Raw genomic sequence first — 24,269 nt, forward strand, 5'->3', positions numbered from 1 at the left:
AACCTGCACTTGCTGAATACAGTACCGATTTCCATTATTTGATATTCTGTTTGGCAGTGCAAATGAATTCCCCTCTGTTAAAATTTTACAGCATATCCAATGCATTAAATCATATTTGGCTCAAGCACGATATTAACCCCAATATCAGTCTCTGCTGGAGGATTGCAAATAATGAAGAATCCCAAGCCGGCTCCCTTGATAATCCATGGTAATAGTAAATCACCACTACTATTTTATATTTAATTTCTTGGCTGAGTTTGTCCAAGGCTTAGCCGTTTGTCCTCCTTATGTCTTCCTTTGCTAGATTAAGGAGCTCTCTAATACACTGGGCTTTGTCTGAAATAAATTGCTTCCTATGTTATCACAAGTCCTCTGATATATTAATCAGAATGCAAGTCTATTTTGAAATTCCTTTTTTCTCAAAACTGGATTGATCCAGGGACGTGTATAAATATCACATAGATGTGGTGCCAGTGGAGAGTTATGGATAGAGTGATCAAGAGAAAAAAAAGAGCTAGAAATATGAGGTAAAAAGAGTGAATTCTAACAAGAATATTTTAAAATACATGACAAATATGCCTATCAATGTGAATTATATTGTATATAATTATTCACATTAATTTAAATTCAAATATATACATGTGCCTATGACAGGAATGACTTGTTAAGCTTAGAAATATGTTCAGATACATCATCTCAGCAATTCTTTTTCCCAAATAGCCATCTGGTGATATGGTTTACTTGTCTTTGCTAGTTTTCAGCTGCTGCTTCACATGCATTTCCTTCCTTCATGGAAGGCTTAGAAATATTTGGAATAATGCTTCAAAGGCACATAGTGCTTTTAATTCTAGGGCACTATCTGTACATTAGAGGGTGAGATTGGCTGTGACTCCTCAAGGCCTATGTCTCTAAGATCCCCTGAATAGTTATATTTCCCGGTGATGGTCTCAGAAAGTCTACTGGGACCTGTGCATTTTAAAAAAATCTTTATAAACACTGTTCCTTCTTTAGGATTTTTTTTTCTCATTCTGGACTTCTGGGGGAGCAATAGCAGAATGAGCATGGCTTCACAAAAGCAGAAACAACTGTGGCTTAAATAGAGTTTGCCCCTCAGAATTTCTCTCGGGATCAAGAAGATGACAAGGATGGCCTACAGATTTGCTCCCCACAGAATCTCCTGAAGAGATCATAAAACAGGGAACTCCAATGTGTTGAGAACTCTGGGAACCTAGAGAATAATCATCCTGCCAAAGCCAGGGGTGAAATCACATCGGTTTGGGTGAACCTGTAGTGATGATTGGCATCGGTTCGCCAAACCGGTAGCAATAATCCCTGGTGGCCCCGCCCCCGCCTGGTCATCCACTCAACAGGCACACTGGGGCTGCCTTGCCCGCAGCCTCTGTGTGCTGCGCTTGGAAGGGCCGCAACCGTTCTCGCCACCCTCCCTCCCCGCCTGGCTTCAGACATCTGCCTGCCTTCCTGGAGCACCACTGCGGCACTTTCTTCCTTCTCTCGCCGCAAAATGAAAGCGAATGGTCGCGGCGGTGCTTCGGGAGGGCAGGTGGACGTATTCATTATAGTTGCCACCTGCAGACATCCGCCTGCCCTCCCGAAGCACCAACAAAACAACTCCATTTTGCCTGCAGCCAAACGCACCCAGCCGTGCGTGTCCTTTCCTCAAATGGGTTGTGCATGGGGCGCTTGGAGAGAGAGAGAGATCAAGAGAGCTCTCCAACCTCTGTTTTTGTGTGTGTGTGTGAGAGAGTGAGGGAGTGATGCATGGTGCCCTAACAGCGTCCCGAGAGAAGCACAGAAGATCACTGCTTGCAAGCAGACAAGAGGCCCTGTTGTTCCACAGAGCCTGTCGCTGCTTGAGTGGGGGGGGATGTGTGAAGAGAACGGCGAGACTCAGGGAGTAGATCAGGTGGAGCTGGCTGACTCAGGGCTGCTCAGAAGTTGCCCCCGCTGCTGCCAGAAGTTTGGGTGCCTCGGCTTCAGCTCACTCCCTCACTCTCTCTCACACACAGAGGTTGGAGAGCTCTCTTGCTCTCTCTCTCTCTCCAAGCACCCCATGCACAGCCCATTTGAGGAAAGGGCATGCACGGCTTGGCACAGTTGGATGCAGGAGGAGGCCTTGGTGGAAGGCGGTCTTTTCTGCAGCATCCCCTCCCCTCTTTGGATCGCCCTGCAGGGTGGGGGAGGGCTCTGCCTTTGCAGAAATGGGGTGGGCGGTTTGTACAGAGGATTGGTGGGGGGGATGTGCGGCCCTCCAAGATGGAAAGCAGGGCAAGAGACAGCTCTGAGGGTCACTTGGGCAGTCAAGCCAGATGGCGGAGGGAAACTCAAAGCATTGGGGGCTTCAGAAGGGCAGAATGTGCTTCAGAATTTGCAGCTCTTGGCTCTAACAGTGAGCGACGTGAGAGATGTCATGTTGGTCATGCCCACCAGTCACATGACCACCAAGCCACGCCCACAGAACCAGTAGCGAAAATTTTTAGATTTCACCACTGGCCTAAGCCATAACTTGTCACCTTTAAAAGAGACATGGGTTTGCCTACTTTCTCTCTTAACTGCCTTAGGAACCTGCTTGTTATTGATTTCTTTGAAGTTAAGAAGCTTTTGAAGGGCAAGCTTTACTATATTGTTGGAAAACCTGGATGTGTTCTACTTGAGTTCCAATGTAAGTTTAAGGATTAAAAAGAAAAGCTTCATGTTGTGGAAAACAGCAAAAATTAGATTAGAAAGTGGATTTTAGAAAGTTAATAGGCTAGATAAACTTGAAAGAATATTTCCTGTGGGGTGTTTAAAAATTTATAAAAAAATATATATGAAGATTTTGAAATTAACTGTAAGAAATCCTCCCATGAGAAAATTTTGTTGATTGGAAAATAAACAGATGATAAGAGGAGACTTGATGTTTGACTAGAGGAAACCAGAGAGAACAAACTATTACTCTTAAAAGGGAGTAATTGGTAAAGCCATTAATAAAATGGAGCAATACTATTTGACTGTAAAAGAAATCAAGGATGTTTGGGAACAATATACACAAAAATTACTTATGAGAATGCTTGATACCATAATAGAAGAAATAGAAGAACAACAGATTGTTAGATAAAACAAGTACCAAGACTGATTCAAAGGTGAATTTGGAGAAAAAAATGCTGGGGGTGGGTGCGTGTTGGTCTTTAATGCTCTCTGAGCTTGGTTGTTTTTCTGCAGATGTTTTATTACCCAAGCTAAGCAACACCATTGGTGCTAGTAAGAAGTCGGGTTTGCCCTGTGGTGGGGGTGGCCATTTCAACTCAGAGTTACAAAAAAAATGCTGGATTGTAGAAAAAGATGTTGTGGCTCTGCAGATAGTTTTTAGTAATGCCAGTGTACAAGAGTGATATAAAAAAGATGTCCAAACAGATTTGCAAATGAAACCAGTTGATGTCTTAAAAATTAAAGGGGACATACAAATAATAAATCAGAAGAGTGACTTGGAATTCCTTCTTATTTCAGATTTACAAAAGGAATGCGTAAAATCAAGGAAACTCTTTCTAAGATGAGACAAACATTACTTGATGGCATGAAAGATTAAGCTTTTAAAAAGAAAACCAAAATTTTACAAAATGAATCTGTTTGATCAGGATTAAAATATATATAGATACGTTGTGGTTTCTGTTAGCTGTTTATGAGATTTTTTTTTTTGTGAATAGGATTGAATAATGACACTTTAAAGATCTGTTTATAAATGGGAAGAGATTTATTTTGCTTTATTTCTTAAAGAAAGCGATAAGTTTGGATTTTAAAAATTGAAGTTTTTGATTAAGATTTAAATATGCATGTTAATATCTTTGGCAGCTTTCAGTAGATCTTTAAATACAAAATGAATTTTTGTAATTTTATTATTGATCAGAGAGAAGTTATGGAAAGAAGAGTTATGGAAAGAAGAAAGAAGAGAAAAAAACTGAAATACTAGAGAAAGTGTAAATTATTCAAATTATTTATATTTGTCTGGAGAAAGGGTATATCATTTTTATATCTCTTCTCATTCTTTTTTTCCTACCATTTTCACTATTCTTTTTATATATTTTTCTGAATTTATATCAGTTTTTTTAATATTAGTATTTGTAAACTTTAATTATTGCTAAAAAAATAATTCTGAATTCTGAAAGAAAGTTGGTGGGATATCATACATACACTTGATGCATATGCACATCAAATTTATTTTAAAAATTTTAGAATTTAAGTTTAAACCATTATAAATTTTATTTTTACTTTTACTTTGTAATTTGATAATAACTGTGAGAAACTTTGGTACCTGGTGATCATAAGCAAACAGTATTTTATTAATAGAATTATCAACATTTTGTTGATAATTTCATATTCTTTAAAAGAAATTTTACTGAATTCAATGGTAAGTTGTTTAACCTGCTTTGAAGTAGCACATAACAGCACTTGTGGAGAGCAATATTGTTTAAAGTCTAGAATTTTTAAATTTAAAAAAAAAAACACCCCTTAGCTAAGGAGCAGCTAATTAAGAATATGTTTCAGAATTGAAATGTTCTTTCACAAGTCTTTTAACAACAGGAGGAGAAAGTAAAGAGGCTTTGTAACAAAATTAATTTGGCAAATAAAAAAAAAAATCTCTAATAAACTGTCTTTATCTACTGTAAGATAAAAATAAGTCCTGTCTGGCTATAGTGTTGGTCATAAATTTCAAGCCAGTTTCATGAACTCTCCAAGAAAGAAAAAATAAGGCATCCTCTGGAATTCTATTCTGTACCTCCTTCAGTCTTATTAAAAGTAGTTTGTATCCATTTCTTCAGCAAATGCTTTCTTGATTTTATCTTTCTATCACTGTTGCTTGCTTTATTCTTTAGTCCGATCCTTCACAGTTACATTAACACAGAGAGACAAATGATCATATATACATATATTTCAGATGGGGACAAAGGGTTTTCCAGGGAACTAAATGATACTATGCAGATAGCTCTTGACAGTACAACAGCAATTAGGATCAGAATTTCCATCACTAAACAATGCAATCATTAACTGAGACAGCATTGCTTAGTGACAGCAATCCCTGCAGACCCGGTTGTTGTTATTAATTAAATCCCATGTTTGTTAGGCATGGCAACTTTTTTTCTGGCTTCCCACAACCAAATCAGTGGGGAAGCTGGAAGGAAGTCACAAGTAAGCAGACAGGTGGCTGCTGCTGGGTGGAGGAAGTTGTGAGAGGGTGAAGAAGGGTGGAAGGAGGCATATCAGGGGTTGTGGAGGGTGTGTGGGAATACAAGGAAAGCATGCTGAGAGTGTCAATGGTTATGGAGGGTGCTCAAGGATACAAGGCAGGCACGGTGGTTGAGGATAGTGTGTGATACGGTACAGGACAATGCAAGGGAGGGGCAGGGAGAAACAGAGTGTGTGCAAGGTGTGAAAGATGCATGATGGTATGAGAGACATGACAAGAGTTGGGGAGGGCGTATGTGGGTGGTGAGGGTTGAGGAAGATGCGCAAGGGTGGAAGAAAAGCATGGTGAAACTAGGGAGATCTATGAGGAAGGCACAAGGAGCTGTGAAATGCTGCAAGGGAGGCCTAGTGAGAATTGTATGGGTGTATGGGAATACATGAGTGGCAGGAAAAGTGCAGTGGGGCTTGGGGAGGGTGCACAAGTGGAAGAGAGCTATGTCAGCAATTTGAATGGCAGGGTGAGCACACAGTGACTAGAGAAGGGTGCACAGGTGGAAGAGAGATGTGTCGGCAACTTGCAACCTTCCCTGCCAGCTTCCCTATTGACTTTCTGGGAAGCTGGCAGGGAAAGTTGCAAATAGTGATCAGATGATCGTTGCAACTGGTCAGAAGTGTGAACTGGATGCCAAGTGACCATATTATGATCATTGCTGAAGAAATAATTGTAAATTGAGGACTATCTATTAATTGTATCAGCTAAATACTAAGCTAGGAATGATAACCATCTTCCTCTTAGAATGTTTCCCAGCTACCTGATTTTCCAGATACATTATGTTTCTTCTCTTAATAGCTAAAATTCTGCTATCTTGAGAGAGAGGGAACGACTCCTGTCCTTTTCAAGGGAGCTATCTACACCAATCAGAGTAGAGCAGGTTCATTCATTTTCAAAGCGGTGTCTTTAGATTGTGTTGCAGGCCAATTCTCATGGGCTTTCTGAGGGAAACAAGCGTAAACAAAATCATCAGGTTCCTTGACTGTGACGTTGTCCTACAGTGAAGGGTTCTTGGGAAGAACTGTGAAGTAGTGACAGATCTGTTGTATTTATAAATCCAAGCAGACAATTGTTTTTTTCTTTTTTAATCCTTGGTATCAACTTTATCTGAATCTATCCTGGGGAATAATGAGGACAAGAACTGAATCATATTCAGCTGACACTTACTCAGAGACAACTGCTGACTCTAGCAAGTCAGAGCTGTTTTCACAGTTTTAAACATAAGGAGAAAAGCATATTGGCTTAATCCAACATTCTATCCATCCAAATGTCACTTCAATAATATTTTTAAACCACTGATTTGGCACAGATTTGACATGAATATGTGAGTGATGGCTTTTCAAAAGCAAAGAAGTATAACAAAAACTCAAATACAATCTACAAACACATTCAGAGACAGAATGCATGTGTTAATGAATATTATCTTATTGAGGGGAAGGAGCAGAAAAATTGTTTGAATAAGTTAAAAGTTATTTCAGGGCATTTATAAACATTTACAATGTCTTTAATATAGGAATTAGTAAATCTCTCTCTCTTATGGATATCAGACAATATTTTATTCTTTTGCTAGCTTCTTTACTTATTTTGGTTTGGGTATGACTTGGTCTATTCAAATATTATTCCCTTCATCATTCTCAAGTGTAACACATTTTCAACCTTCATTTATACTAGCATGGGAAGTTTTGTAATATTTAACATGTAAGACTATGCTTTTAAATGGAAGACAACATTGCATAACTCTAGGTGTTCAACTATAAAGTGGATTCAGATTAACAATTAGGTGAGTCATTTTAAATAAAACTCCATTTATTTAAAAATATTCAGGTGCTAACTAGCTAATAGACCACCCATATGTAAATTGTTCATATGTAAATTGTTCATCTATTCCAATTTCTATTTCTAGTGTAAAATTATAATTCCAGGTATAACTACAGTATTCTGCTTAAACTAGAAAGACTAGAAAGCATGAGACGGGAGTTCTAGTCCTACCAAAATCATGAAAGCCAGTTGGGTGACCTTGGGCCAGTCACTCTCTCTCAGCCCAACCCACCAAATGGGATTGTTGTTACTGTGGGGCAAATAGGAGGAGGAAGCTGTGTTGGATGTTTGCTGCCTCGACTTATTTGTTAAAATAATAAAGGCAGGGTATAAAAAAACCAACCAAACAAATAAAATCAATCAGTTTGTCTAACCCTGTCAGCTTCTCATGGGTAAGGCTAGAATTAGAAACATCATGGTCAATGATTCAAAAATGCATCTCTTTGTAAAAAATATGTTTATTGACAGATTAAGAAAACCTCAATGGGAATGATTAAAAGATATAACTCTCCAATAAAAATGCTTATTGTTAAGACTAAGGAAACTATTTGGAAAAAATTCTGGCAATTGTTAAGTCTAAAATGTAAGTCCGAGTGGACACTTCTGGATGGGAGAAGTAGTACCCACCTCTTCCTTGCTCTGCAACAGGCTAGCATTGTCCCAAACTATTTGTTTCTGATTAGCCAGAGCTAGTTCTCACGAGTATCATGTTAAAGCATTACATTCTAAAGTGATCTTAGCATTCCATATATGTAAGACAAAATAAAGGGGAACACTTAATTTCAAATATTAGTTTCATTAATGCAGCCTAATTTTTTTTTTTGCTGCATGACAAACACTTCAATTGACTGTACTCTATAATAGACAATGCATCCCCCCCACTTTATCTGTACACAAATAATTTACATCCTGAGCACTGAAGTACATTGTACAAATGTCATCATTTATTTCAGAAACAATGCCCTATATTTTCTACCCTACCTTGTCTATCAATCACTCTGGAAGCTACTATTTCCCCCCAAAAATCTGGATGCACGTATGAATGGACTGGACCCTCTGAGTCCAGTTTGCCCCCTTTCTCATATGAATTTTTATATAGATTAGAGTTATTAAGTTTATCTGAAGCAATGCTGTGCTAAGATCAACTTCACTGTTTTAAGTAATGTTTTTAATAATGCTTTTCAAACAAGCCTTTGGTGCCCTCTGAGCTTGGTTGTATATTTGCAAGCTTTTCATTACCCAATGAAATGGGTAATGTCATGATGTTACTTAGTTGGGTAATGAAAAAGCTAAAGGCAAACAACCAAGCTCACAGAGCACCAAGGATTCCAGGTTTAATTGTAGTCATTAAGTGATGACTGCAGTATTGTAAGTTCCTTATACTTGTAACAGAAAATCCTCTGAAAAAATTTCTTTAGTAGGAAGTTAGTGAGTATATAAACTGAAATATTTTTTTTTTTTTAAATAAAAATCCTGTTTCTTAGGTTTTATATATTTTTGAAACATAATCAACCTTTTAAGAGGAAACAATTATACAGGAATAACTGTAATGAAGTTGAAATAAAACAGATGAACTATAGCTAATTTTATTTCACTTCTAAAGTATTTTAAAGCATTTTATCTTGTGAAAAAAGCAATATTATAATTATAAAAATGGTAAGAAAAATATCTAATTAATTGTAGATAATTTAAAATGGCAACCAAAGTTATAGGAGTATTCCTGAATGTCATATTTGAAAAAGAAATCTGATATAAAATTTAATATATATGCAAACTGGTTGTGGACTCTAATTCTTCCAATGGGCTTCTAACACATCTAAAATTCAGATTTTTTAAAATATAAACCTTTAACATTTAAGTCATGGATGTTTGTTAAATAAGAATAAATTTCTTATTGACTAGATGAGAGTGTAATTTTTCATTTTAATTTGTTTTAAATTTGTGCTGATTAGTCTTCTTAATATTCATATATTAACTTGATTTTAATCATTATTTGTAGTCTTCAAATGAAGTAAATCATTCAAGTATGTAGGATTAAATTAACATTATTCTGAGAATATGTTCTTAATTTTTTTAATTTTATAATGCTTGTAAATCTCTTATCTACTTATTTAGTGCTTTAATTTTTCCTCTTGTTTCTTGACTGCTTTTTTCCTTTCTACATGTTCAATAAATATTTTAAAAATCAGTATAAAATGTAGGGCAGGCATTTGCAATAATAAGAGCAATTTGCATAATTTATTAGTAAGGAAATGTATGCTTAATTGTTTTAAGGAATATAAAATATCTGCTACTTTTTTTAACAGTAACAAAAATACATAGAGCCTTATAGATGTATTGTCTATGAAAAATTTAGCATCCAGTTAATTACACATATTTTAGATTAACCTTTTTTATTCTACATTTTTCTATTTATTATCTCCATTCTTAAAGTCTATATTAGGAGTCTCCAAACTTGGCAACTTTAAGACTTGTCAACTTCAACTCCCAGAATTCTCCAACCACCCATCCTACAGTGTGCTGGCAAACAATATTCAAAATGTTGGTCTAAAACTAGGAGAGTTATTTCCAAGTCTAATTTCAGCCATGAAAACTTACTGGGTGACTTAAGGTCAGTCAGCATCATACTATCCAATCTAATTTCTAGAGTTGTTGTGGGGGAAAATTAGATGAGTTCCTGCCTCCAGTAAGATATAAATTCAATGAATGTATGAATAAATAAATACAGAATATTTATCGAATGTTTATAGCAGAAGCATATAACTTCTGTCAGCTCAAGGGCTACATCACATTCTACATGATATATCAAGGGCAGGATCTGTATTCTGAGGGATTTTAAAATGGAAACATGAATAAAATGTAAGCCATTGCAAATCTTTGGATTGCAATGCTGTAGAAATGTGGATAACTGATCAATCAGTCAATAAAATGCTTTAAGCCTATGCAAACCTGAAAGCAGTCATTTGACCACTTAACCATCATTCCCTGCACTCAACACCCCCCCCCCCAAAAGCAAAATAAAGGTCCAAAATGCTTGGCACATTTACTCTAGGGTACCGTATTTTCCGGCGTATAAGATGACTTTTTAACGCATGAAAATCTTCTCAAAGTCAGGGATCATCTTATACGCTGGGTGTCGTTCTCCTGTAACCAGGCAGACCAGCCCGAAAAGCTCTGACGAGCCTTAAATGGCTCTGGCGATCCAAGCTCTGATGATCCCAGCTTTGCCTGCTAATCAGGTAACTCAGCTGGGATCGCCAGAGCCATGTAAAAGAAATGGCTCTGGCGATCCAAGCTCTGACGATCCCAGCTAATCAGGCAACGCAGCTGGGATCGCCAGAGCCATGTAAAAGGAAAAAAGTTTTCCCCTTCCAGCTTGCTTACCTTAGCTGCTATTCGCAACGCTTGCCTTGCTTCGCTTGCCTGAATCCATTCCATCAGCAAGCCACTCCCTGTCTGCAATCAAGCAGGCAGGGAGTTGTGGACTTCAACTCCCAGAATTCCTCAGCCAGCAAAACAAAGCTGGCTGAGGAATTCTGGGAGTTGAAGTCTACAAGTCTTAAAGTTGCCAAGGTTGGAGACCCCTGTTCTATTGGGTAAGTTTTTTCCCCCTTTGTAGCTTTAAAAAAAATAGTTAATTGGGTTTTTTTTTAGTTGTTCTTTTTTAGACCTAGCTATTTAAAGTTTAGGAAGTTTTAAATTTAGTTTTCATATAAAAATAAAATAAAATAAAATAATATTTGTGCAGCTTTCTGAGATTTAGTGTGTTTCTGTAGTGTTTCACTCTAACTACACAAACACAAAAAATCTCACAAAGCTGTATTTTGTGTCTGTAAAGTGTGAAAATTGGTTTTTTTGGGCTTTTTGTGGCTGTGTGAGGTTCCTGCTTGTTGCAGGGGCCATTTTGGGTCTCGCACAGCTGCTTTTACATTGTGGGTGAGCCAGTTGTGTTATGTTGTGTTGTGTGTGTGTAAAGTGTGAAAATTGGTTTTTTTGGGCTTTTTGTGGCTGTGTGAGGTTCCTGCTTGTTGCAGGGGCCATTTTGGGTCTAGCACAGCTGCTTTTACATTGTGGGTGAGCCAGTTGATTTTTTTAATTTTTATTTGGTGTGCGTTGGAAGAGGGGTAGTCTTATACGGCGAGTATAGCCCAAATCCTATATTTTAACAGGAAAAGTCAGGGGTCGTCTTATACGCCCAGTCGTCTTATACGCCGGAAAATACGGTAGTTCTAACATATTGGTCATTTTGATTATCTGCGCACCCTGGTTTATATTCTAAATATTTAGCAGCTCTTTCTGAATAAAAGTTGAAAGAGAAATTGCTCTAAAGATCCAGGCAGGATCTAATTTAATTTATAAAATAACAACATCATCAGTAAATCTTTACTTTTATATCATTATTTGTGTCCAGGATGTAGCCTGATAACTAGTTAATATAATTAACTCTGGTAGTCCTCAATTTATGACCATAATTGATCCCATAAGTCATGCCATCCTTAAATGAATCACATGACATCTGATTTTACAACCTTTTGCAGAGACTATTAAGCAAATGCGAAGGTTTAAAGTTTATACTTCACTTTTTAAACAAATATATGGTCCTCATTGGATGTTTTTTTCCCATAAACTGGAAGAAAATATTAATTTCTGGCAAAAAAAAAAGGAGTAATGGATTTTACTCCACTAATTGTTGCCAACTGCAGAGGGCAGTGCTCATCTCTGTTTCAAGGCTATTGAGCCAGTGCTGTCCAAAGACATTTCCACAGTCATGTGGCCAGCATGACATCACAGAGCGCTGTTAATTTTGGACAAAATTGATTGTATACTGTGATCACATGACCGGAGAACACTGCAAATGACTGTAAATATAGGCTGGTCGTTGAGTACCCAAAATGTGATTGCATGACTGCAGGGATTGGGTGGCCACAGAAGTTCGAATTCAGATTATAAGTAGCTGTGGGGAGGATCATCATAACTTCAAATGGTTGCTGAGTGACTGGTTATTAAGTTGAGGCCTACTTGTATTGTTTTTCTTGTTCATTTTCACTAGTTCATCCAATTATGCCTTGAAGATAACTTACAAATTAATACTTTGCAAGGTCATTTTGATGCAAGCTCCAGAGTTCAGAGAAAATAACTTCTAAGTAAGCATGCATAAGGTTTCCAGCTTTTTATATTTGCAATTCACCCAATTCAATCCTTGTAAAATTAAAATTAGTATTATTCTAGAGTTGCTTTGCCTGTATGTCAGAAAGTGTTTAGGATGGGGAAAACGAAGATTGACAAACTCCCCTGCAGGACAGTGAATGGGGACTCTGCATGGGGACTCATGATAACCTAATTCAATGTAATATGATATTAAGTATAAACTGAGCAGGCAATGAAAAAATATCTGCCGTTTGAATATCAAGCTAAATATAATAAAATCAAATTAGGTGTATTTCTTATCTCTATCAAATGGCATTTATCCAGCAAAAGACTAGAAATCCTAAAATACTTCAGGATATGCTGATAACCAATATTCATACTAATGAGTCTAGTTTAAGAATAGAACAGCCACTCTCCAGGTAAGGAAAGGCCAGGAGATGGCCCACTGCTGCTCTTCAGACCCACAGGATTGAAAGTTCTGCACACTTCTCACTAGTCTGAGAAATAGACTTTTGGAGCAGCAGTGTCTGTGAAAAGATGGTAAGCTTTCAGAGATAGCGTAGTCTGTAAAAAGACATTGGATTTGCAAAGCTCCCATTTGGAAGACAATTACTTCAAAGTTAAAGAGAGATCTTTGATGCAGCAGAGCAATCTAGCCATCCAGCAAATGATCCTTTATCCGCAGATTAAAGAAAAGAGCAAAGGAATAATTTAAAGGATTTAAAAATAATTAAAGGTAAAAAAATTAGCCAAGAATTAAAATAAGAAAGTTTAAAATGGACTAGTTTAATTTCAATTTGTTTTAAAAAGTATTTTTAAAATGAGTAAACGATTGACATATCTCTGTGGGAAGGAATTTTATTGCTACTAATTGGACACAATGACTAGACAACTTTGCAAAATAAAAGATAAGGGAAATTTACTAATGACCATCTGATTACAGAATTGTGTGTAATTGTAATTGTGAATGGGACTAAAGACTAAAGGCTAAAATAATAATAATAATAATAATAATAATAATAATAATAATAATAATAATAATTATTATTATTATTATTATTATTATTATTAGGTTTGGAAGAAAAAGATGTTCCTGACAACATTTAAATTTCAAGTCAAGGATTAATAAAGCAGAATATTACATAAAATAAAGGAATACAAACTGACTTGTTTGGTCAGGGAAAAGACAGTAACTACTTTTACAAAACACTGGAGACCTTTTATAGACTTTCCCCTGAAAATTGATATAGCTGAATTAATGGTTTTTGGATTTATCAATTGAAAAAATTAGATATAGGAACTTGTAATGTAATTTCAAGGAGGGAAGAAAGATATTAAGTCTGTTTGTAACATCCTTAAAGAAGATTGAACGTCACTTTCTTAAATATCTTTTTCCTTTTCCTATTTTCTACACTTTTTATTTTTTCATTATATTTACACCATCTATTTTTCTTTTTCATCTTAATCTTACTTTGTATTACATTTTGCTATTGTTAGCCTTTAGTAAACATTATTTTAAATAGTTATGAACATTCAAATAAGCATGATTACACTAGCAAGGACAACTATTAGAATGATTGAAGGGAAGGAATCTTGCTGACTTCTCTTCCTTCTCCTTAAAGAAAATTGACCTCCATTCAGAGGAAAGGAAAGAGGTTCCCAGGACCCAGAATATCCCAAGAATCCTATTGCTTAATGTCAAAGGCTACTAGAGTAGTCGCTTTGCACAATGTAGCACCTCCTCCATGGGGCCTAGAAGCAGACCATCATTCCCCTTTATGAAGTTCTATGGACAGAGTACATGGCTAAAGACTAAATCAAAATGAAAAGGTCTTTTCAAACTTTGCATAGATATAGAGCTCATATTTTGTTTGTTGGCTTCACATCTGTTAGCTTCTGCTGGAAACAAAACATTGGAAATAATACGTAGATCTTTATGTTCCTTACTGTCTCCTCTTCATCATTGCATCATTCAATCTAAATTACTTTTCAGGGAATTTATCTGCAATTTAAAAAAAAAAAGCTGGAAGAAGAAGAACACAGCACAGTATAAGTTGTATGGAGCTTACTTACCTCATATTCTTCTTTGAATCCATAACCTTCTGCACATTTCATCTGAGTGATATGTTGCAATAAATCTGCAACACGAATGGCTGGATGAAGCTGTCCTGTCTGATATGGCACATCTACAGGGTCTCGCTTTTTGTAGGTATGTGACTGGACCAGGCTACTTGTGTCACTTCCGACTGTATGAGTTTCATCTAGGGAAAGAAGATGCAATAAAGTATCGGACTACTTCCAGTTGATATATAAAGTTAACGATATATTTTGAACGTGGCTTTTAGCACCATCATCATCTTTAATTGTCTAGGTGGGCTAAATTGTAACTATTGTGTAGTTTATTCATGGAGATATCACAAGGTATTGAGAAGAGACAGAGGTCAATTAGTTTACAATAAAAATGTGTAGACCATATTTTATTATTTTATTTGCTTGTTTACACCTATAAGTAAATTGGGAAATTTATTTTTTTAGGATACTGATTTCTAAATAGTTCAGAAATTTCAAACTGAAACTTCATCAAGTCCTAGTCTAATAAATAATTAAATATTTACTGGAGGAGGATACTATTTATTATTTTTCACAATATTTCAGGATTCATGTTAGTGGAAAGCAAAATGTTTAAAAATGCATAAAATGATATGGGTTGTTAAGCAGGAGAAAAATGGAAATGGAGATTGGATACATTAGGAAAGAAAATATATAGAATAACTATGAAGAACCTTTTGATTGGAGATAATGCTTGACTGAAATTAGCATGCTGCAAATTTAGATCAATATATGACAAGGTCTATCACATCAAGCATGAAATGTTATATGTCAGCTTACATGCAGGGCAACATACAACATGACCCCACTAGACTGATCCAAACTGATGTGAAGCAAATAATCTCCCACCCTCCACAGCATTGATGGGGCAATGGGAAACTTACCATTTATTGGCACTTTAAAGAAGATACATATCAGGAAAAAAAGAGAAGGAGGAGAAGAAAAAAGGAAACAGGCCATAAGCAACAGTACTACAATAATAATTGCAAGGTATTTTTATGGTTGTAATTTAAGCACCTTCAGTTTAGTTTCCTGTCAGACAAACTGAATATTTTGTTAACATAAAGGGCTGAACAACCAGAAAAATTTTCTTTTTCTTTTTGCTGAATCATGTTGGTGCTTTTAATTTAATGTGACAAGAAAAGAACACCCTCAAGTGAGAATGAAATGTTTTTGTTTTTCTCTCATTGTAAAAATTTAACTTCACAAAGCTATTTATTAAAAATTAAAATAAACAAGTATATCGCCTTCTAAAACTATGGGTTACTTGTAAATTCTTAAGCAGGGTCATTTTATTACATGGGACCAAAGCAGATTAAATGGCAGCCTATATGTGGTTTGCTGACTGGAACATTAAGGACAAATAGGTGATGCAGGTTTTTATAGATTAAACCTTCTATATGAAAAAAAATACCCACTATTGTTTGTGTATTAATGGTCCCCATAAATTTAATGTCATGTGACAAAACAGAGAGACAGACCATGAAACCTTTTGGCTGTAAGAGTTGTGTCTAATTTAACATTTTCTAGATAGCTCTTCTAAGAGCTACAGTTCTAACACTTCTGATGGTGACAGAGTGAGAAGTTAATATGAAAACTGAACACCATCACTTAGCATTTCCTATGGGTCATCAGTATAAAGCTCCTCTCAATATTCATGAATCAGTATTTGTAGTGATTACTTATTACTAGCAACAAATTGACAGTCCTGACCCATATTCAAAGAATCCTTTAACTCACTGGGGAAAACTAGAGAGGTATACAGACCCCTGAACACTCACTAGTGGGATACATTATTTATCTATCGATCTTACATTACTAGATTAAATGGTATATGAAAGGGAGAGTTGAAAAACATGATTTTCACTGTTCTTACTTAGTAGATCTTAACCTATAGCTCCACAACAATATAATTTTCAGAGATTGGTTTTAATCCTAACTTCTCTTGTTTTGAACTGGACATATTTGATTTTAATAAAATGTGGCTTTCTCTTTTCTCCATAGTCCATCTTTTAAAAAAATCAGCTTTTCCTTTGGAATCCAAATTTTGAATGAATTTTAGAAGTTGTATTGAATGAATGGAGGAATTGGTGGAAATTCCCCCTTCATTTGTGAATAAAGAAAGAATTTAAGAATCAAAATATTTCCTTTGTTTCCATGGCAATATACCCTGGGGTCCCAGTCACATTTCAGAAATTCTCCAGCCATTCATAAAATATTTTTAGATTCGTCTACAAACTCTAATCTTTTAATTAGTACTACACAAATTTCTGGAGCCTTTAAATGATGTATAGGAACCACATCCCCTGCCCAAGAAAGAGAGAGGGAGAGAGAAGAGTGGATGGGGGAGGGACCTAAATCATGATTAAAACTAAGCTTAACGTGAATTGATTTATTACATGTGGACTCAATACTATGATTACTTCCAAAGTATTGAAGTATTTTTCTCTTCTATTACATTTAAAATTATTATGTGATAAGAATATTTTAGAGGGGCTCTGGGAATCTTAATTAAATTGGGGGGGGGGGCTGCAAGGTGAATATTCCTGTTCTTAAGATCAGACAGATGATCTACACTGGATGAAAATCAGAATATAGGCATAGAGTTCTATGATAATAAAGAAAAGAACACCAACATTACTGAAATTATTTTGGCCTGCTGGATTGCACTGCTCCCGTAAGCAGTTAGTGAATTGTTTAATCCTAACTCTGAATATATAGAATAGCAAATGTATGCCATATACACATGGCAGTTTCTCTCAGATTCCAGGTTGGGCCAATCTTATTATCCTGAAACAAATACTGATATACAGAGTTCCCTTTAGCTCCTCTTCAACAAAACTGGGATGCATGGCATTAGGATGCATGGTATGAAAGGCGATATACAAGTGTTGTTACAATATGTTGTTGCTGAAATGACACCTGAATATTACAAGGTGGCTGAGACACAAAAAGACAAAATAAATAAGAAAATAAGTAAAGAAAGAAACATAGGGTTGGAAATTGGTTTATGAGATTTCAAAATAAAGTATGTAGAGACTTTATTGTTTTCGTTTTAGGTTATTATATTATAGTTAAGTAGCAGGATCTACTGCAGGGCTGCAAAATGAGTCAATACAACTTTTGTACTTATGTTGCATATTCATACAAAACCCATTGCAATTATTTCTGTTAGATATCCCTCTACATATTAGAAACACAATTGTTCATAAAGAAGTACATATGGATCTTTGAAATAAAGATCTGATTATCCCATCTGCATGCAGTTGGATACTAGAGTTATCAATTTCGTTTAGAAAGCGCATTGAAATGAAATTTTAAATTGCATTCCCAATATTTGAAACATAGTTGAGGGCCTTTTAGTTGCTCAGAAAGTTACAAATTCTTAGATCTACTTATTTTTTTGCTGTATTTTAGAACAAGATTGCAATATGGTAAGAAACTGACCGAAATATCATGAGCCTAGTTACTGATTTCAGTTCAAGTGAAGGGGATCTTTGATGGGAAGCTAACCTCTAATAGTGAGGTTTCAGGCTGAATTGTTTCAGAAAGCCGTGTTTCAAATGTAGAATGCCTATTTTGAGTATTAAATGGTCTTCCAAAAATGAAAGGCCAGTTCCACCCCTGAAATGTTACAATTTGCACTCCACTACATTATCTAATTTTTAATTTACATCTGAGACATCCCATATTAAATGAATTTACATGGGTATAGTGCTGCTCTTGCTGGTCTGAGATAAATTTATTTACAGAAAGGCATTGTCATATAAAAATGCACAGAAATGAATACAGTAAAAGTAAACTGTTTACATCATTGTCACTTTCTTGGACTTTGGTTGGCATGTGTCTGCTACTGTTACTGAAGGTTTTTTTAAAACGTAAAATTTTTTTTCACATCTATAATTTAATGACAATAAAAAGCAGTTTAATTGTTTACCTTGGCCTGATATTGCAGTCACTTAGTTGCCATGAAAAACACTATCCATGAATTGCTACTTCAAACAGATGTGTAATTATAGTCAAGTTCTTGCACAGGAAAAATTGCATGTTAATAATCATTTTAATGTAACAGAAGGGAAAATTATTAAATACAGGGACACTGATTTAAATCTGATTTAAATGTATTTCATTTCCCCCGTTATTTTTTTAAATGGGTCATCTACCGACCTATTCAAATACTGAATGGAGTTCTTTGGTTTGAAAAAGCTTGCATTATTATGAGTTAAACAGAAAATATTTCTCTCAGTAGCTCCTTTGTGACTTAAGAGTCCCACACCGCACCCCATCAGGCAATTTTCAACACAAATCAAGACTTTCATTTATTTGGTAGTCATCTGAACAAACCGTGACTTGCTGGGAATACATACAAATATTGAAACTAAATACTTGTTGCAAAAGAAGAAAGAGAGGTACTTTCTTTCCAGGTCCTGTGCTTAATTATTCTCCTAACAATAAATCTTAGCTTGGTATTAGGTGTGTAAAGTAAGCCACAAAGAATTTACAGTTTGGGGGTATAATTAATACATATAAATAAACAGTGATACAGTTCTTTGATATAATTTATTATTATTTTTAGGCATTTAGAAGTGTCTTAGGATAGAAACTGAAATAGTTCTAAAAGGAAAGACCAAAAGTTTCTTTTTAAAAACTTATACAAAATAGTTCTTCATTAATTGGTGCTATAAAAAATATATCTTGACATGCACTTTTGTTAAAGAGTTTGCTTAGTAATTTTCTCCTTTCTATTAGAGAAAAAGTAGTTTCTAGCAATTGTAAGGTACATCCAGATACAAATATATTCAACAATAAAGTATATTAGAATCTTCCATCAAAATCTTATTATTTATTCAGAAGGGGGAACTTCAGACTTTAGATATGTATAGCACCTTTCTGTTTTTAATGAAGCAGCCTACCTTGTTTTAATACTTCTGTGTGAGCTTTGAAAAACTTGAATCTGCTTTAAGATTTTTATACTTTTTAAGTAGAGGTACCCTTTTTCCAGGCTTATGCTGAAAGCTGAAAAGCATGTATGTTTTTGAACGAGTAAGAGATAGATGCTGTTTTTGTGCTAATTAAGAAGCAAACAGAGTTATATGGTTTAACAGTAACAGGTTCTTTTTTGTTTATTGAAAATGTCGTAACATTTACAACTTGCTATAGAAAAGCTGTAAAAATCACTGTAAATTTCATTTGCATATCCATTATTGTATTATTGTGATGACTGCAGGTTCCTTACCAGTAATTTATAAGAAACCATTTTCTTTAGATACCAGTTATAATTATATTTGCTAATTACAATTATATTACAACATTTCTTATACTTTTAAGAGGTGGAGAGCGGGAAATCACAGTTTGAGTGTAGCACAATGAATTTCCTTTACCTTTGTTTATGACAAAAAAAAAAAGAAAATTACTTTTGATTTCAGAAGTTTAAAAACAATTTAGCATATGATTTGACAGATTCCTGTACCAGTGTTTTTAAGACCAAAACATTTCTGTTGGATGGATGGGTTTTAACTCTCCTTTCTCTTTTTTAAAGCCCATGTATACAATAGTTTTATAGTAGATTCAACAAACTGGAATTTATACGATAAAATTATGCACCAATAAGGACAAGGAAAAAAGAAGCAGCAATTTAAATCCTGGAATGAAATTCTTATTACATGTTATTGAATTGTTTTGCTTGGTTTAGATTTAGATTAGTATAGTAGTAGTACAAAGCACAGCCCATTTTTGTTATTATTTCATGTGCAGTAGCATTTCATGCTGTTTTTGTTATTTTAGCATGGTTAACTCATTTCCCTTCATTCTCTTTTTACTGGACAATCAGTAGTTTTCAACTTCCTAAAAGAAAGGTAAAAAATATGCTTCTTGTCTCAGAATTCTGGTACAGTATTTCCACCTGTATGGGACTTGGTACATTTTATGTTATTATTTTGATAATCCCATTTATTTGTGATACACAAATAAAAATAAAGTGGAAAATATTTACTATGCTATAGAGTTCATAAATCATATTTAACACTAATAACACTTTATAGACTAAATTAAAATTATGCTGAAGTTTTGACTACCATACTTGCATTGTTTGATATACCCATTATTTTATAAATATGACCAATAACTAAAAATATTGGCTCCCCCACCCCATCTACTAAATCACCTATAATAATAAAAGTCTGGTATTTGAATGTTAAATGCAGAATAGTTTGCACATTTTGAATAGAATAGAATACACTTGTTTAAGTACAATGTTTCACTACCTAGGTTGAACTTGTATTGTTTCTGCAACAGACATTGATAAAGGGAAATGTTCTCACCTAAAATTGCAGTTGGCACAAATGGATCTGTCATACATCATAAGGTCAATGCAGAAAAGGTAAAAAGAGAAAGAAAAGTAAATAACGAGCAAATGTTCCAATTTTCTTTTTGCTCAGAAAGCCATGAGTTATAAGCAATAGAGCTTTTACACTTTGAAAGTATTTTTGGAGAAGTGCGATTGCAACATCTTTATTTGCCCAACTTTTTCAGGGTTCTCCATAAAGAAAAGAAGAAAACAAGTTAATTGCTTTATGAGTCACCTTGGTTTAATAAGTGTATTCTTAAATAAATGGTATCTTTTAGGAAGTTCATTCAGAAGCCTGAAAAAGCCATATTGCTTTAGAACAGTTTTCAAGCCAAGTCTGCAGCATTTCTTTAGAGTTACTTTCCAAAGTGTGAAAAACTCTAAGAAGAAATTTGTTATTTCATGCAAATGATATTTAACTCTTAAACTTTGGTCATGTTCAGTATTTCAGTCTATACTTAAAACACTGATAGTGGAGATATGATGGCTAGGTGTGCATAAGAGATACACTCAAGCTTCTTATTCTCTGTGGTAGCCATTATCCTGCTAGACTTCAAGGAAGTCAGTATTCTTCTCTATAGATGGCTGGGGGATTCTGGGAGTTGAAGTCCACACATCTTAAAGTGACCAAGTTGAGAAACAGTGCTCTATTGAACTTTGCCTGAATTAGGGAAGCAGCGCACAGTTTCTAAATTGTTATAAAAGTAAACTATTTACAGTATTTAAAAACCAATGAAATATTTGGTTACCTGGATAATATGAATTGGGAACAGTTGTACTCAGGGTGTTCGTTTTCATTGTAAATGAAGAGGGTGATGATACAGCTGGAAAGAGAACACTATGCAGTAAATCTAAACAAAAGTATTAGCAAACAATAGTTTATTTGCATTACATCCCTAATCTTGTTAAATCTGATAAGCAAAATGATATTGTGGAAAAAATGTTACGTGAAAAATTAGCAACAGCGCTTCTATAACTTGGCATTATTTAAATATTTGTTTTTTCTTAGATAGATATTGTGTTTCTTTCATTTTATTGCATGCTTTGTAAGGTGCCTTCTGCAATTAGGAACTCTATGACCCACTTTTGTATATATATTTTGCCACACCTATCATCTATCATAAAATGGAGATGCAATATGGATTTCTCCTCAATGAAACTGGAAGGAACAGTGTAGGAAAGAATTACAAGCTGCTAAAGGCAACTTTGGGAAAGAACGTAGTCAAAAAATGCTTTAAATTAGGCTACAATCTTATGCCCATTAACTGAATTGAACTGACCTAAACAACTTTTAATATGTATCCTTTTTTGAAATTGTGTGGCTGTTATGTATAGGTTACTACTGTAGCCATATGATCCAGGAAAAAGAGGGGGTTCCTTTAATTAGTTGCAAACAAGTGCTGTATTCATGCATTTGTGTGTTCCAAGGCATCTTTTTCACAATCTAATATAAAGCATTTCACAGTCCTAACAAACACTTTTGAATCCTCTTCTGTGGAATTATTGCCCTATAGTTTATATGCATTTTATATTTTCACTCATGGATGAATTTTTCCTTTAAAAAAAATAGTAATAAAAATACTTTTGTATAGCTTATGTCATGTTCTAAAAGTAGTATAGCAACTAAAGAGTTCACAAGAGGACTCTAATTCATTTCCTGGCATCTTCAGTTGAATAGATTTCAAATAGCAAAGCTGAGATCTGTTTAAAGATTATTGCCGGAGACCTGCGAAATCTGCTGTCAGACAGAATAGAGACCAGCTTTACCTTAACACGTATTCTTGATGAGTTGGGGAGACATTACTCAGGATCCTATGGAAGCTGCAGTCTCTTACATCTTGGGATTGTACTATTCTGGGAATGTTTGAAATAGTCCATTCTGGCAAGATGGACAAATTGTCTGATCTTGGATAGGGCAGCTTCAGCTTCCTATATTCATAGCTTTAATTTTTCTGAGACAAAATATTAAAGCAATATGGAATCTCATCTTAAATACCATCTTAGTCTTAGGAACCTGGATCAATCTGGCTCAAAAACAAATAACAATTTACTGAATTCTCTTATGGTAGGAACTCTGAAATTTGTCAGTTGTGGCTAAAGAGCCACTATTCGCACATATGATGATATTTCTTAAAAATGGTCGCCAAAATATGGAGAATATCAGGCAGCATTGTATAATAAATGAGGAAACTGAATGTAACAAGTACTGCACTGATATCAGTGGTTTTTTGCTTGGAAGCGAGGGAAAGGCAAAAATACAAAATTTTATTTATCAAATATTAAATTCCATCTTCTTGCTATATGATGTGAAATGTTGCATGGGTGAGAACTTGAAGCCCATGGATTGAGTAAAAAGATTTAAGAACCTTTCACACTTCCCTTTGCTATTTGCTCTGCAGAAATTAAAATGACTTCCACTTACATCTCCCATTTAGATTGTGTGTATCCATGAAAGAGAAAGCTTCATCACAGTTGGTACCTTGTTCAGCATAGCTTTTATCCATTGAGTTCACCATCACTGTCATTTCCTGTCGTGTGTTACTCAATGTCTCCTTTCGCTTTTTGGCCAGTTTTCTTAAGAAAGAAACATTAAGGAAAGGAGATGATGCTTCAATAAGCAAGCATAGAATTCATTATTTTTTATTACATATAATTTATAAAATCACTTCTGCTAAAAAGAACTTCCCCCCCCCCCAGATACACACACACAAATCAGCTACAATATTTCCACTGTGAATTCATGAGAAAAGGCAGTACATACAATTAGAGTAACAAAATACACAATTAAAGAGTTATATGTACTATATAGAAATGAAGGAAAAAGAATTGATGCCTGAAAAAGGATTATGTATGCCTGAGCACAAGGTACATCCTTAGGATACTAGGTTGCCTTTGTGTTATTGACTCCTTGGATTCTAAAACTGGACTAGAAAACCTGTTTGGTTTGCCAATCTGCCTTTGAAGGGCCAGCAGACTGTCGGTCAGTCATTCTAGGAAAGCCCTGATTTGGTAAGTTGATTGCAACAGTGGGCAATTGCATCCAGACTTTGGCTGAGTATAAGCTCTAAGACAACATGTTCAGGTAGTCCTTGACTTACAATCACAATTGAGCCGAAAACTTCTGTTGCTAAGTGATAAATTTGTTAAATGAGTTTTGTTTCATTTTATGACTTTTCTCGCCACATTTGTTAAGTGAAACACTGCACTTGTTAAATTAGTAACACCATTGTTAAGCGAATCTGGCTTTCCCATTGACTTTGCTTGTCAGGATGTCACAAAAAGTCATCAGATGGCCTGGGACACTGCAACTTTCATAAATATGAACCAGTTGTCAAGCATCCAAATGTAAATCACGTGAGGATGCTGCAACGGTCATATGTGTGAAAAATGGTCATATGTCACTTTTTTCAGTGCTGTTGTAACTTTGAACAGTCAGTAAATGAACTGTTGTAAGTTGAAGACTACCTGTATTTCAAAGACCTGAGTGTCTGATTTTGGTGTGACTTCTTGAGAGGCATTGCAATCAGTGTAATCTATTTTCTGATTTATTTAATTCAATTTATGGCTGGATGATGCAAAAGTGTATAAACTGCTTATCAGCTTCCCTAGGCCTACAAA

At 35.1% G+C, this 24,269-nt stretch overlaps 1 protein-coding gene across 32 annotated transcripts in view; it reads right to left on the reverse strand.

The window, feature by feature from the left end:
- Nucleotides 1-24,269, reverse strand: part of PTPRM (protein tyrosine phosphatase receptor type M) — a 467,288-nt gene that overhangs the window by 81,530 nt on the left and 361,489 nt on the right. For 8 of the 32 annotated variants that reach the window (XM_087890423.1, XM_087890421.1, XM_087890419.1 and 5 more), the window contains 4 exons: nt 23,131-23,225; nt 21,401-21,475; nt 20,626-20,652; nt 14,270-14,457 (listed from right to left, as the gene is read on the reverse strand). In XM_087890423.1, the coding sequence (XP_087746549.1) occupies nt 14,270-14,457; nt 20,626-20,652; nt 21,401-21,475; nt 23,131-23,225 (385 nt within the window). Of the gene's footprint in view, nt 1-14,269; nt 14,458-20,625; nt 20,653-21,400; nt 21,476-23,073; nt 23,226-24,269 lie in introns of all 32 variants that reach the window. The other 24 variants (XM_060682034.2, XM_087890412.1, XM_060682032.2 and 21 more) reach the window with 3 other exon arrangements.

This window comes from Pantherophis guttatus, chromosome 3, assembly GCF_059756535.1.
Source record: "Pantherophis guttatus breed Tessera chromosome 3, ASM5975653v1, whole genome shotgun sequence".
Taxonomy (NCBI): domain Eukaryota; kingdom Metazoa; phylum Chordata; class Lepidosauria; order Squamata; family Colubridae; genus Pantherophis; species Pantherophis guttatus.